At 35.2% G+C, this 12,767-nt stretch overlaps 1 protein-coding gene and 1 non-coding gene across 2 annotated transcripts; both read right to left on the reverse strand.

Moving 5' to 3' along the window:
* Positions 1–2,591: 2,591 nt before the first annotated feature.
* Positions 2,592–10,854, reverse strand: LOC106871777 (uncharacterized). Its single transcript, XR_016237624.1, has 2 exons — positions 8,246–10,854; positions 2,592–7,134 (listed from the first exon to the last, which is right to left on the reverse strand). It is a non-coding gene; the product is annotated as an uncharacterized LOC106871777 (transcript).
* Positions 10,855–11,288: 434 nt separating this feature from the next.
* On the reverse strand, positions 11,289–12,061 carry LOC149131643 (histone H2A-like). The gene has a single exon (XM_089338255.1). It carries the CDS (start codon positions 11,947–11,949, stop codon positions 11,530–11,532), a length of 420 nt encoding a protein of 139 aa, XP_089194381.1. The 5' UTR covers positions 11,950–12,061; the 3' UTR covers positions 11,289–11,529.
* Between the last annotated feature and the right edge of the window lie 706 nt (positions 12,062–12,767).

Genomic DNA, 12,767 nt, shown 5'->3' on the forward strand with positions numbered 1-12,767 from the left:
CAATGAAGGGATAGCAATAGGAACAGGTGAAGGATGTCACTGAAAATTCTTAGCTTGAACTTCGCACATAGGTGGTGAAAGATGGCTGCTTTACACATCTGCAGATAACTGTGTAATTTGTGTCCTCCTTTCACAACAAAGCAGCCCTGTTTAGAATGATATTGCTTTCCTCCTATGGAGGAGAGATCAAGAAAATGTGACCTGAAGATTGCTTATTTGATTAGCTCCTTGTCATTAGGTGCAAATGACTGGGGATCCAAATCTGCACCAGAAGATTGAAGCACTGCTTTGGCTGCCCATGTCTTGCAGGAAAAAAACATTAGAATAGCAGCTCTTTCAGATTAGCAGACTGTAGTCAGCTACAGGAAGTTGATGGTGGATACACCTTTTCTGGATGGGTAAGCCTCAGGAAGTAAAGAAACAGACAGGTGTTGGGTTTGCTATTCAGAATGACCTAGTGAAACATCTTGAATTTCTGCCTGTTAGCATTAGTGAGAGACTGTCATTGTGTAACTGCATTGGCAAAAATATATATGCAATTATTTTCAGCTACCATGCTCCAACCACGAACTCAAATGAAGTAGTCAAAGAGCAGTTCTACTCTCAGGTATGTAGCAAGTTGAGAGATATCTCCATCCATGATCAACTTCTCTTTGGTGATTTCAATGCATGTGTAGGTTGTGATACATCCATATCAGGTGACATAATAGGGAGGCATGGAGTTGGTAAGACAAACGACTATCTGCTGCTATCACTTTGCAGTGAGTATGGACTTTTGATTACAAATACTATTTTCCAACTCCCCAACCACCACAAAACTAACTAAAAGCATCCCCAATCAAACCATTATCACCTCATTGATTTCATAAACGTGACATCTTCCATGAAGGAAGATGTCCAAGTAACATATTCTTTCTTCATTGGGGAGTGTTGGTCTGATCAGAGACTGATAGATCAAAAGTAAATTTTACTATCAGCAGTCCTATTTGTAACAATCACACTTAACCAATTTGAAAAGTGGACATGACAAAGCTGAGGAGCAATGACAATTTAACCTCATTTCAAACAAACTGTGACAACAAACTTGCTGGCATCTCAGACAACATAGATACTGAATCAGTGTGGTCTGCTTTTAAAAGTGCTGTATTTAAGTCATCTTGTGAAACAATCATGTATGTTAAGAGGAAATACCAAGATTGGTTTGACTCAAGGGATCCAAACATCTCTCCTTTTTGGACCTGTGTCCGATGGCTCAACTCCCATACTTTCAATTGAGGGTAATCTTCTGACAGATAAAAAGATCACAAAGTGCTGGACAGAGCATTTTTCAAATGTTCTGAATATGAACTCAATTGTTGAAGAACCTACCACAGAGGCCTGCCCTTGAAGAACTCTCAGTTGCTCCATCAAATGCTGACATAAAAAAAAAAGGCCATAAAACCGCTCACAAATGGAAAGTTGTCCAGAGCAATGGCATACCAGCTGATATATACAGGGTGGGCCAAAAGTAGGTAAACACTTTTAAAATTGACTTATTTGTTTTTTACAGGTACCGTGAATAATGTTCTGTTTGTTACAGTGTTCTGGGACGTTTGATGAATGTTCCCATGTTGAAGGAGGACATTTCGACCTTTTATGAGATTAAACTTTGTTTCATAAATATAATTGTAATAAATGAGTGTAAAAGTAATAAAATGAAAAATATTTCAAAGTGTATAGCTACTTTTGGCTCACCCTGTATAAATGTGGTTGCAGTCCCCTGCTGAACAAGTCATGTGATCTTTTCTTAATCTGATGCAACATTCCTTTTTCTTCCTAAGGAAACAAAGCACCAGAACACCGGATCTGGTGCCAGTCTTGCTCTTCCTCAGTTCAAAGATTTGAGTAAAGTTGACTCCAACACCAGGACCAACTACATGCAAGTATGAAGGGATGCTGGCAAAACACTGCTCTTCCACATGGAAATCTTAGTAAATAATCCACAAGCACTCAAGCAAACTGAGTTTCCAATTTGTTCCATTTGCCAAAAGGTTTGCGAGGCACCAGCAGGCCTCAAGAGACACATTCATGTCCCTAGAACAGGATCAACACTTTATTTTACTAAACTCTCATTTGTCATTCACACCAAGAGAATCAATCATTATATATACATACATACATACACACACACACACACACATATATATATATATATATAGATAAATATATAAGATATATAGATGGATAGACAGATACAGATACAGATATATATATATATATATATATATATGCACACACACATACATTACATATATATGATGTGTGAGTGTGTGTGTGTGTTTATTTATATATATATATATATATATATATATATATATATGATGGATTCTCTTGTTGATACACATATATATGTAAATAGACACACACATATTTATATAACACCTTTGCATGTGCATATACATGTGTGTGCATGCATATTTGTTTACATTTGTTAGATTGATGAAATCATTAAAATACATTATCTTTTAGTTTGAAAAGGAAATAAAGGCTTGTATCAGAAAGGACAATTATGGAAAAATGGACTAAAATGAAAGAAAAAAAATGAAAGCATATTATTGTTCATGTAACATTTATATATAGGCTATGTTATGTGAATGATATTTTGAAAACAAACGCGTTTAATATTTAATTTCATAAATATATTTAAATATGTATGTATGTGTGAAACTGATAAATATAATTTATGATGAAAGTTTGCAGTTTTATTTTGATTAAAGTACCAGCATCTTTAGAGCAAAACTTTTGAAAGCTGTCCACCTGTGTTACTGCCTGTGTCTCTCATTCCCACTCCATTTGTTGCTTTACCAACAGGGCTCACATTACGTTTTATTATATCTAAGAAACAAATGACAGATTAGGACTGTCCATATTTTAAAACTGATTTCACACTACCGGGGCATATAGTCATTATAGATACATTATGGTCATGCTATTTAGCTCTCATTAGTTTTGCCTTCGCAGGAGCTAGCTTAAAAGTCTGTATGGAGTGCAGCTTTTAAGTTAGTACTACATATAGCAGAATACATAACATATTTAGTATCTCCTGGAAAATCTATTTAAAAAGGCTGGCTTGCTGAGAGTGGTAGTCAGTCAGATCAAAGATAGATTTGTTATTGATCTAAATAACAACAACATCATTGGTGGCAAAACTACATCTTACTGTTAGTTTTGTTTCATTTTGAGAAATAAAAATATATTGTATGATTTACTCTTATTTATATTTTGAATTACATATATATATGGGGACACAAATATCTTAGGGCTTCTGGGTCTTAATCCAGCCCTGATCACAGTTGAAACCTTCAATCAGTAGTCTACTCAATGTATTGACCTAAGGTTAATCAACATTGAATATCATATGTCACACATTATGTGATCCCAATATGGTAAGGAATCTTAGAATTGCTAACATTCTCAGGGCTGCTACTGCCCAAAATCATGTTGCTGGTAGAAATCTTTCTACAAAGTCAGAAATGTGTTGTAAAGGACGTCATACAGCTTTATTTGCACATTTCCTTGTGAATACTTCATTATTGTGATTAAATAGAGTAGATGTGAATGTTTTAAGAGCTACAATAAAAGTTTCTTGTTTCATGTGTCAGGCAAATTATATTTATATATTATCCGAAATATATTCTATTATATACCCATCACGGTTGATCTTATCAATTAGTTTTGTGCAAGGTATACAATTAGTTTTGTGTTAGGTAACAATCCAATTATATAACCTTACGCTCATCAGAGCTAACCAGTATGGAAGTGAATGTGGTGACTGCTCTTTATTGTCGGAGGTGGATTAACACAACCGGTCAGTGGATGCTGTGAAAGAGGTGGTGAAACAAAAAAGGACCAGGTTAGGAGTTATGTCTCTTGGTTGGATATGCAGTGAGGCTGGCAAGAGTTATCTTGAAATGTTTGTGGGGTAAGTGTGCATTATTAAGTGGTGCTCCTGTGGGGGTTGGGGGTGATATGTATAGTGGTATAACATGCATAATTTTTTCAGGAGTGTAGGTATATATAGCTATATTCATTGATCTGTTTGCTTTCTGTAAAGGATAAGGTCGTGGGGGGGTTTATGTTAGCATGTGGTGTGTAATGTATGGGGAGGTCTATATATATGTGGGGGTAAAATGTGTGTGAAGGGGTATAAGTTGGGAGTAGTGGGAGTGTCTATTCTGTGAGGTGCCCACCTTATAAGGGTGTGTGTGTATGCATTGGTGGAAGGCCAAGGCCGGTGTCCTGTAGTTACAGTCATGTTGGGATGTGCAAGTACAATAGGATGTACTTCCTTTCATGTGGGCAAGGATTAAACACCTCACTCCTGCTATTCAGGTAAACTTTCAGACACTGGGTACCCTTTAAAATTGCTCTCTTCTCAGCCAGGCATAACCTGCTATTGAAGTATGGTTTGCACTTCTCAAAGTATCTTCCACTTTATGCTGTACACTGTGGCACTTCCTTTCAAAGAGCAAAAGTGCTTAGTTAGGGTTGTGGCATTGTGTCTTTCTGGGATGTTGAAGGAGGACTTGTGGTTGTTAAAACAGGTTCTGAAGAGGCCTTCCATTGTCTATAAGGTCCTGTAGCTGCTACCCCTGCCTCATATACAGCTGTCTCCGTGTTGCAGTGGCCGTTCAGTGGACAAGTTGTGTTACCCCTGCATGAGCATCCCGCCTCTGCTGTAAGTGTAGGCCTACCTACTAAAATCGTTTTTATACGAGGTGCACAGCTAAAGAATAATCTCAGGGTATGTCAATTATATATATATATATGTAATGGAACAAAATAAATACTGAAGCTCTCGTGTGATATGGAAATGATGTGTTGGTTATATAATTCTTATCAAAAATTTTAAGAACAAAGCAAAAAAAAAAAATCATTGCGGTATCAACAATTTAAGAGGGACCAGCGATAAGAAGGGCATCCTGCCATTACACAAAAACTATGATAAAAATTATGATGTGCCCAACTACACATTACTTCCATCAGATAAAACACCACTCTGCGATGGAAAAACGAACGTAGAAGCAATGTATGTGTATATTTATGTGTGTGTATGTGTTGGTTACTAATGTCCAAATTCGTTTTTCTGTATCAGTTTTAATTTACTCGAAGACGGTTATCTTCTCGCAGTTTATTGCAAGGGAAGTAACTGCAGTAAAAGTGTCTTCTGAATAGATTTGGTCCAGATAAGAGAAATGCGGTTTAGGATGAGTTAATAATCCTACTTATCCTAATTCCACACTTCATACTTCTTATGAAAAACGTCTGTTACAGAAATTATTTATATATAAGTTAATTTACTATCCAAATATTTGTAGAATCGTCTAACACTTGAGAACTAAAAAAAATCATGTGGATAAGGAGCAGAGGATATGAAAATGTTGAAAGATTGGTGAATATCCAAGATAAACTATGGTGAAAAAAATCTTAATAAACTTAAAACTATTAAAAAAATTTAATAATAATACATGACTTGAACATGTTAATTCAAAATTATTCTTAGACCTTATGTGATTAGCTGTTTTTGAGAATTTGAAAAAACTGAAACTAAATTGACAATGTGCTGGGGATTTCCAAATGAGATTCATTGTATGCTATCATCTGAGCATTGTGTAAAAGCGTATGACATTATCTGAAGTTTAATGCATGTACTGAATTCATTCAACAACTTGAAATGGTTTCTCATTTTCAAATCAAAGAAGTAAAAAAGACATATTGCATGTGTGTAATATGTTGATGGAAACAAATATAATTTGCATTTAGTAAAATGCTTTAAATATTGAAAAAGAAACACTTTTAAGGTAGCATGTAAATCCACAAAAATAAAGTGAGGAATTTGAAAGTGAAGAGTTTGCAAGTATTTATGTAATTGGTCTAAAACAAAATGACAGTGATCAATGTGAAAATAATGTAGACTTTAAAATGCCAGTTGACAACTGGTAGTCAGGTAACTATAGTAATTCAAATCTGGTTGATCCAAATTAAGATAGTGTAATCTCAAACTAAATCAGTTTGATGGATCATAATTTTAGGTAAGTTTAACAAATAAATGGAAGTTGATAAGAGTATAGATGCTGGGAGTGCTGCTATATTTGAATAAAGCAAACATCACGAATTGCTTGATATGGATGTGATGAGTACTGATAGTTCAAGGACAAAGAGGTTTTTAAGTAAGATAATCATCTTAAGACCATACAGATAAAGCTAACAAAGTTGATAACAAAAGCTGAGGAAACTAATTAATGAAGGCCTTTTGAAAAAAAGATCCCTCTAAGTGAAAATAAATAGAAATCTCAGAATATATGGAAATTAAGTGTAAATGAAAGAATTTGATCACATTCCTATCTAGTTCCAAATAGTGAATCAATATTTCATTCTCTTTCTGGCAAGAGTTAATAATACTGATTAATAATATTATAGGGACTTAAAAACAGACAGCCCTGTTTCAGAAAACAATTAAACATGTTGAAAATCTTCAGCAAGAAAACATACAGTTGTGACTTAGTGGTAAATAGGTATACTAACCCATGCAAATCAAATAAACTGACAAATATTGATAATGAATAAAATGCAAAAATCAGTTTTGAATGTTATTCTAGCTATTATTAAAGATTGCAATTTAACAACCAATGCAAGAACAATTACAAATAATGTTAGATACAATTCTTAAAAAAATAAAAAAACAATATGGAGATGTCATGTCATTAATATTGTTGCAGAATTGCATACACTTTATATTTATATGTTGGTTAAGATTTTAAAATGACAACTAGAGATTGGTTATTCAACTTGATAAAACTTCTGAATGTAAAGGAAAACATGCAACTATAGCTTTACTTGGGTAAATTTAGTATGACATGACACAAAGCAACAAAATATATTACTCCCCACAAAAATAATCTTCTGAGTGGAGTATATTTTGGTGGGTAGGCTGAAATTGGTTCCACTGAAGTAACTGATTGTTGACGATGGTTATCACCAATAGAAAATAATGTTAACAACTCATGGTACAGACGACAGTAAATCATACCAGGACACAGTTGTGCTTCTGGAAACTTGATGTATTTAAAGGAAACAAGCCGAGTCTTTTTCAACCTAGAATCAAAAAGGATTCAAAAGGTAACTAGATTATATAAATAAGCAACATGGAACATGTAACAACAGATATCAATATTAAGTTGAAATGTATCAGAATTAAAATATTTTACAATGTGCATTAACATATTTCACTCCTGCTTGGAGCTATAAAATGCACATGCATATATCATCATCATTTAATGTGAATGTGGGGCATAATGTATCAATTCTCCAAATTTTGAAAATAGCGTCAAATAAAAACCAACATGTAACAGTTAACATGGATTAACATACAAAAATGCATCATGATTCTGATAAGCTCTTTCGATGGAATGGGAGACAATTTTAAATGCTTGTTTCATATATTCATAACTATATTTGAACTACTGTAAATATGTGAAATTCCAACATTTGGTGAGACATAAATGGTTCATCCACAAATGGAATGAAACACAGCAATATTTGGATAAAACTGACAAATTGTAGGTGACTGCTGCAAACAATAAAGTAACATGAGTGACATCCGAAGTTAAAAAAACTCAACCTTTATCAAAATAAAGAAGCAACAACCATGTTTACAGAACAACAGTTACTTTGAAAGTTAAATTAGTTATGAAAAAGTCCTACATTCAACACAAGGAGTCCAGATTATGTTGTATGCTTCTTGCTTAACATCCGAGTACCTTGGAATACACTTAGGGCTAACATAAATATCACAAAGGTCAGCAACCAAAATCTGTTCCAGCATCTCTTGCAGATGGAGTACTCAGTGTCCTCTTCCTCTGAATTACATGCACTATCTGGTAACCATCATTATTGTCACATTTTGCACTACCTGTTTTCTGCCATTTCGGAGCAAGTAACCCTCTTTCCTTTCCACTCTTAGTCTTTTGCTGCTTCTTCACTGCATGTCCTGTCTCAAACTTGATTCTGTGTAAATATCAATAATTATATAAAGATGCTGCTAAAACACTCACACTTCCTTCTTTTCTTCTATTTATAGAAGCCCATGAGCTATAAATTTAGTGACCCAATATGCTCTGCTTTTATATTTACTTAAATTTCAGAATTACCAAGGAAATTTCCTTTATCCAGTAGAACATAGGCAAAGAAGATACTCTGAACATACCATAAATCCAAATCTGCAGTACTTCTTGCAGCACAGCAAAGTTTCAAGTTTCATTTCACAATTGAAAATTGGTTGGTCTAGTGACTGAAGTTTGTGATTCAGAATGAAGAGCTTGAAAAGAAGTGACCAGGAAGAATGCAAATTTTTTTAGCAGGAAGGAATGATGCAATTCATAATGGCTACTAATCATACTTCTTGGAGTTGGGAGAAAAATAATGAAAATCTAGCAAATGACCCACTCCCCCTATAATCCTGTATTATATAGTTCCAAGCAGGAGTGAAATATGTATGTTGATGTACTTTGTAAGATATTTGAATTCTGAAACATTTCGTATTAGCTATCAACCCGGTTTTGAACATAACCACTTTCTTATTGCCATGATTCAGTATGCCAGGTGGATGATAGGTACAAAATAGTCTGCCAGGAAAAGCTAATGTAGTACCCCAGTGTCCTGTAAAAGCTGGGATTTGCTTCACAGAACGATTTCCTTATTCGTAATTTAATTTTGCTAGGTGATTTTTTAGGGCTTTCTGTTTACATTATCAGCCTTTGTTGACACTTTCCATACATATTACATAATTAGACCTCATGTCAGAAGTGATGTTTGTTGTTGCTCATATTTGGCGAATATGAACCCTGCTTTGCCAGTTCTGCTGTTCACATTAGACTGCCATCACTACTAATCACACTGCCCAAGGAAATGAAATTGTTCACATCGTCCACAACTTGCACAATGAAAATAGGTTGAGATTTTATATAAATACTTAATGTCCACTTTCACATGCTTGCATAGGTTAGACAATGAGGCAGATTTTTTTTTTGCAGCCAAATGCCTTATTACCATCCCTCACCTGTTTTCAAGTAAGATAAATTTCCCCATGGTTAGACAAACCTTTCATTTAAAACTGGAAACGAGCAGCATTGCTAGTATGACTGATGCTCATTTACAACCATCACATATGAAGACAAAGGGACACACATGTATGACAGGTTTCTTTTAGTTTCCACCCCCAGATCTACTTGAAAGCTTTGGTTGACATAGAAGTATAGTAAAAGAACAATTACCCAAGGTGCTACAGTGAAATTGGACTCAAGACCACATTGTTGGGAAGCAAGCTTCTTAACCACACAGCCATACCTGCACCTGTACCTCTCTATCAATCCACACGGATTTCTTGTTATCCACTGCAGCCATACTCGACAATACTTAAGGATTTTTTCGATCTTACCAACCCCAAAACTTATTTCTAAATCTGGTACAGATTAATCTAATCTATAGGACATAAAAACACTTCTTTTGATAAATAGTGTTAATACAACGCAGATACTCATATCTACCAATTTCTGTCACTTGGCTTCAAAGGTGTTGTCAGGTACTAAAGTTAGGAGCGAGCAGATAGAAAAAAAGGGCGCCGTAACACATACCAAACGATTTTTAACTCATTTCTCTTAACATTACGCGAAATGTTTCATTAGTTATAATATACGCAATTGTATTCTACATTCATTAATTTCATGTTTCAGTAAAACATGTCATTGTCATATTGTTTTCAACAATAATTAAAACAAGCAGATCTTTTAATCTATATCTTAGATCTGAACTACTTCTATATGCAATTAAGGGGACATAATTCTGTTCTCTCTTGTTACAATCAAGATGTATGAAACAGAATTACTGATATAGTCAACGAAAGAGTTGAAAAGGCGCCAGGGAAGCTGTCTGTCCCCTAATAGCTACGTCACTACTTGGTATTAGACATTCTGAGGTTATAGAAGACTTAAGATAACCAAGCAGTAGAATTGAATTTGTAACCATGTGATTTACTAAGAAAATTTAAATCGGAGTCATCCTTTCTTAGTACAGAAACAAAAAAAAAATTATGACGATATGGAGACAAACGAGAGGGAAAGAGATGAGCTTTGTTTATGGAATATATATACCTTAAATGCTTCACCAAAAATGTACACGACCCTGCAAATAAAGTTGATTGCAATCTAATTTGACGTGGGGTTGCGATTGTAAAATTTTATCCTAAAATCTCACTCAAAGCACACGTACATTTCAAGAAGATGGGTAATAATGGTTGGTCATAACAGAAATTTCTTTGATCAATCCTTGAAATCATATGGACGCGGCATATATTACAATCGACTTTGCAACACTGAAAATGGTAGTTCTGATAATTGACTGAATATAAAATCATAGGCCACCAAATCTTTAATAGGACACTAGCGAGGGCAAAAGTTAAGTCGCTTGCCCCACACAAAATAGCAGTCAAATCTCTAGATTACACTGGATAACGTAGTCAAGGTTGTATCGTCTATATTAAAGATGAGATAGGGAAGTCATTTTGCCTTTGATCAGAGCCGACTGGTCAAAAGCAACAGGCCCTTATCCCTCTTAAGTACGGATTTGCAGCCCCAAATATTCTGCGTAGTAACCTTTTGTTTTGCCTAACACAAGTAGATAGAAAACTTTTTAAAATTCAAATTGGTTCCTAAGGCTTACTTGGCTTTAAAGAATACACTATAAGTCAAAACCAGCTAAGTTTCTGCTTTCATTGCCTATGCTACAATCTGGTCAACCATTACTATCCATATTATGGATACTTTATACTTAGGCCGCACCCCCTCCCCTCAAAATTTGGCACTGCGAGCTTTCAGTCTTTTTCATTACGAGTGCCGCAAATGTTCTCGTTTCACGTTAGCTACATTTTAACGTTGGATTAATAAAAAGTTTTGAAGCTCGTTCTCATGTGAAATAGTCTAAGCGTACTCGAACCACAAATGGAGTAATAGTAAGCATGAAGATCATAAACTCAGTTTACGACCATGACATACAGCGAAAAGTATTCACTAAACAATTTAGTAATAACTTCACATTGCCATGCTGTCGCAAGGCATTTGAGAATTACCTACTGTTGCTCTCTCCATTAAGAATTCGTTAGAAAAAAAAGTCTTTCAATACAAAACACGACAGGAAGACAAACAAAACTACTGTTCTTTCGGGGAGGTTTTACAGATGAAGAGCAAAATCCCACATTATCAAGATAATTTTAATATAAAGAAAAATACCATTATAAAGTCAACACAGTTATTAAAATTAGATGCAATTGAATTTAACAATAAAAGCAAAGAGGACACCATAATATGAAGAAAATCGCACGCATTCAGAAGAAAATGTCAGACTTTACGGATGGCTTTGTTGGCCCTTAAAAGGGCCGTTTGGCAGATGAAGATATTAAAAAAAAAAGGTGGTAAAAACGAGACGACGTTTGGAATCTTAAAATTCCTGAGACTGAGATCCTTTCTTGTCGGACTTCTTCGAAACAGCGGCGGCAGCAGACTTCTTCGGAAGAAGGACAGCTTGGATGTTTGGTAAAACCCCGCCCTGGGCAATGGTGACACCAGACAAGAGTTTATTCAGCTCTTCGTCGTTGCGGATAGCTAACTGCAAGTGACGGGGGATGATTCGAGATTTTTTGTTGTCCCGAGCAGCATTGCCGGCCAATTCGAGCACCTCAGCAGCTAAATACTCCATTACGGCAGCCAAGTAGACAGGAGCTCCTGCACCAACACGTTGGGCATAGTTGCCTTTTCTTAATAAACGATGGATTCGACCAACAGGGAATTGAAGTCCAGCCTTTGAAGAACGGCTCTTCGGTTTCGCCTTCACTTTTCCACCTTTTCCTCGTCCAGACATAGTTGTTCAAAGTGCGAGTGTGTGCGAGAGGGAAATAATATGAACAATTTCAATTAATAACAAGACTTATATAGTAGTCAGAGTCTCGCGCCAAAAATTGCTTACAACTATAGTTGTAAAACCTCGTGCGAACGTAACTTTCTCCCTACCTTTCTCTTTAGTTCTTGTTGTCGTTCTCGTTATAACGAGATTACAAAAAAAAAAATCCAAATTTCCCATGATACCTGACAAATGTTGTTTTGAATTTCTTGGCGCCAACTGAATTAATGTCTTCAGAAATGATCTTTATAGATCTTAGTTGTTTAGTCATGTCTGTTGATCATCTTGTCGAGACGTCTCTTTTGTTAGCATTATCTCGAGTGATGACTGTTAAAGCGTATTAAGACCTTTTTCAGCCCGTTTTAATTTTTTGCTAGAACAGATTTGTTGGTGAGATAATGTTTACTTAACGAAATATGAGAAAACTGGCTGTTGATAGAAAATCGATGTGTTGTTGAAGAAAACCTGAGTTGTGCGTTGAGTTCGGCTTTCGGAGAAAAACGAAATGATTAATACTTGATCTTTCCTTTCAAAGTTCGCTATACAAGTAGAATTTTATATAGGAACTCGGAAAATGAAATCTGCTTCGTTTGTCATTGTTCAGCCTTTATTGAGTAGGATTATTATAGAAGGTTTTTCATCTAATTATCTCGTCTCTTAATGCAATAATGAATATAGGACTGCATTATCCTAGATACACAGCTCTAGCTGAGTGTAATCTCTCAGCTTAAAGTGACGGAAAAATATTAGATTTCATTTAAATACACTGCGAATGGCAG

Source organism: Octopus bimaculoides, chromosome 20 (genome assembly GCF_046866305.1).
Source record: "Octopus bimaculoides isolate indiv1 chromosome 20, ASM4686630v1, whole genome shotgun sequence".
Classification (NCBI taxonomy): domain Eukaryota; kingdom Metazoa; phylum Mollusca; class Cephalopoda; order Octopoda; family Octopodidae; genus Octopus; species Octopus bimaculoides.

Coding starts and splice junctions, on each gene's coding strand:
- LOC149131643 (XM_089338255.1), bottom strand. CDS start 11,949: ATGTCTGGACGAGGAAAAGGTGGAAAAGTGAAGGCGAAACCGAAGAGC.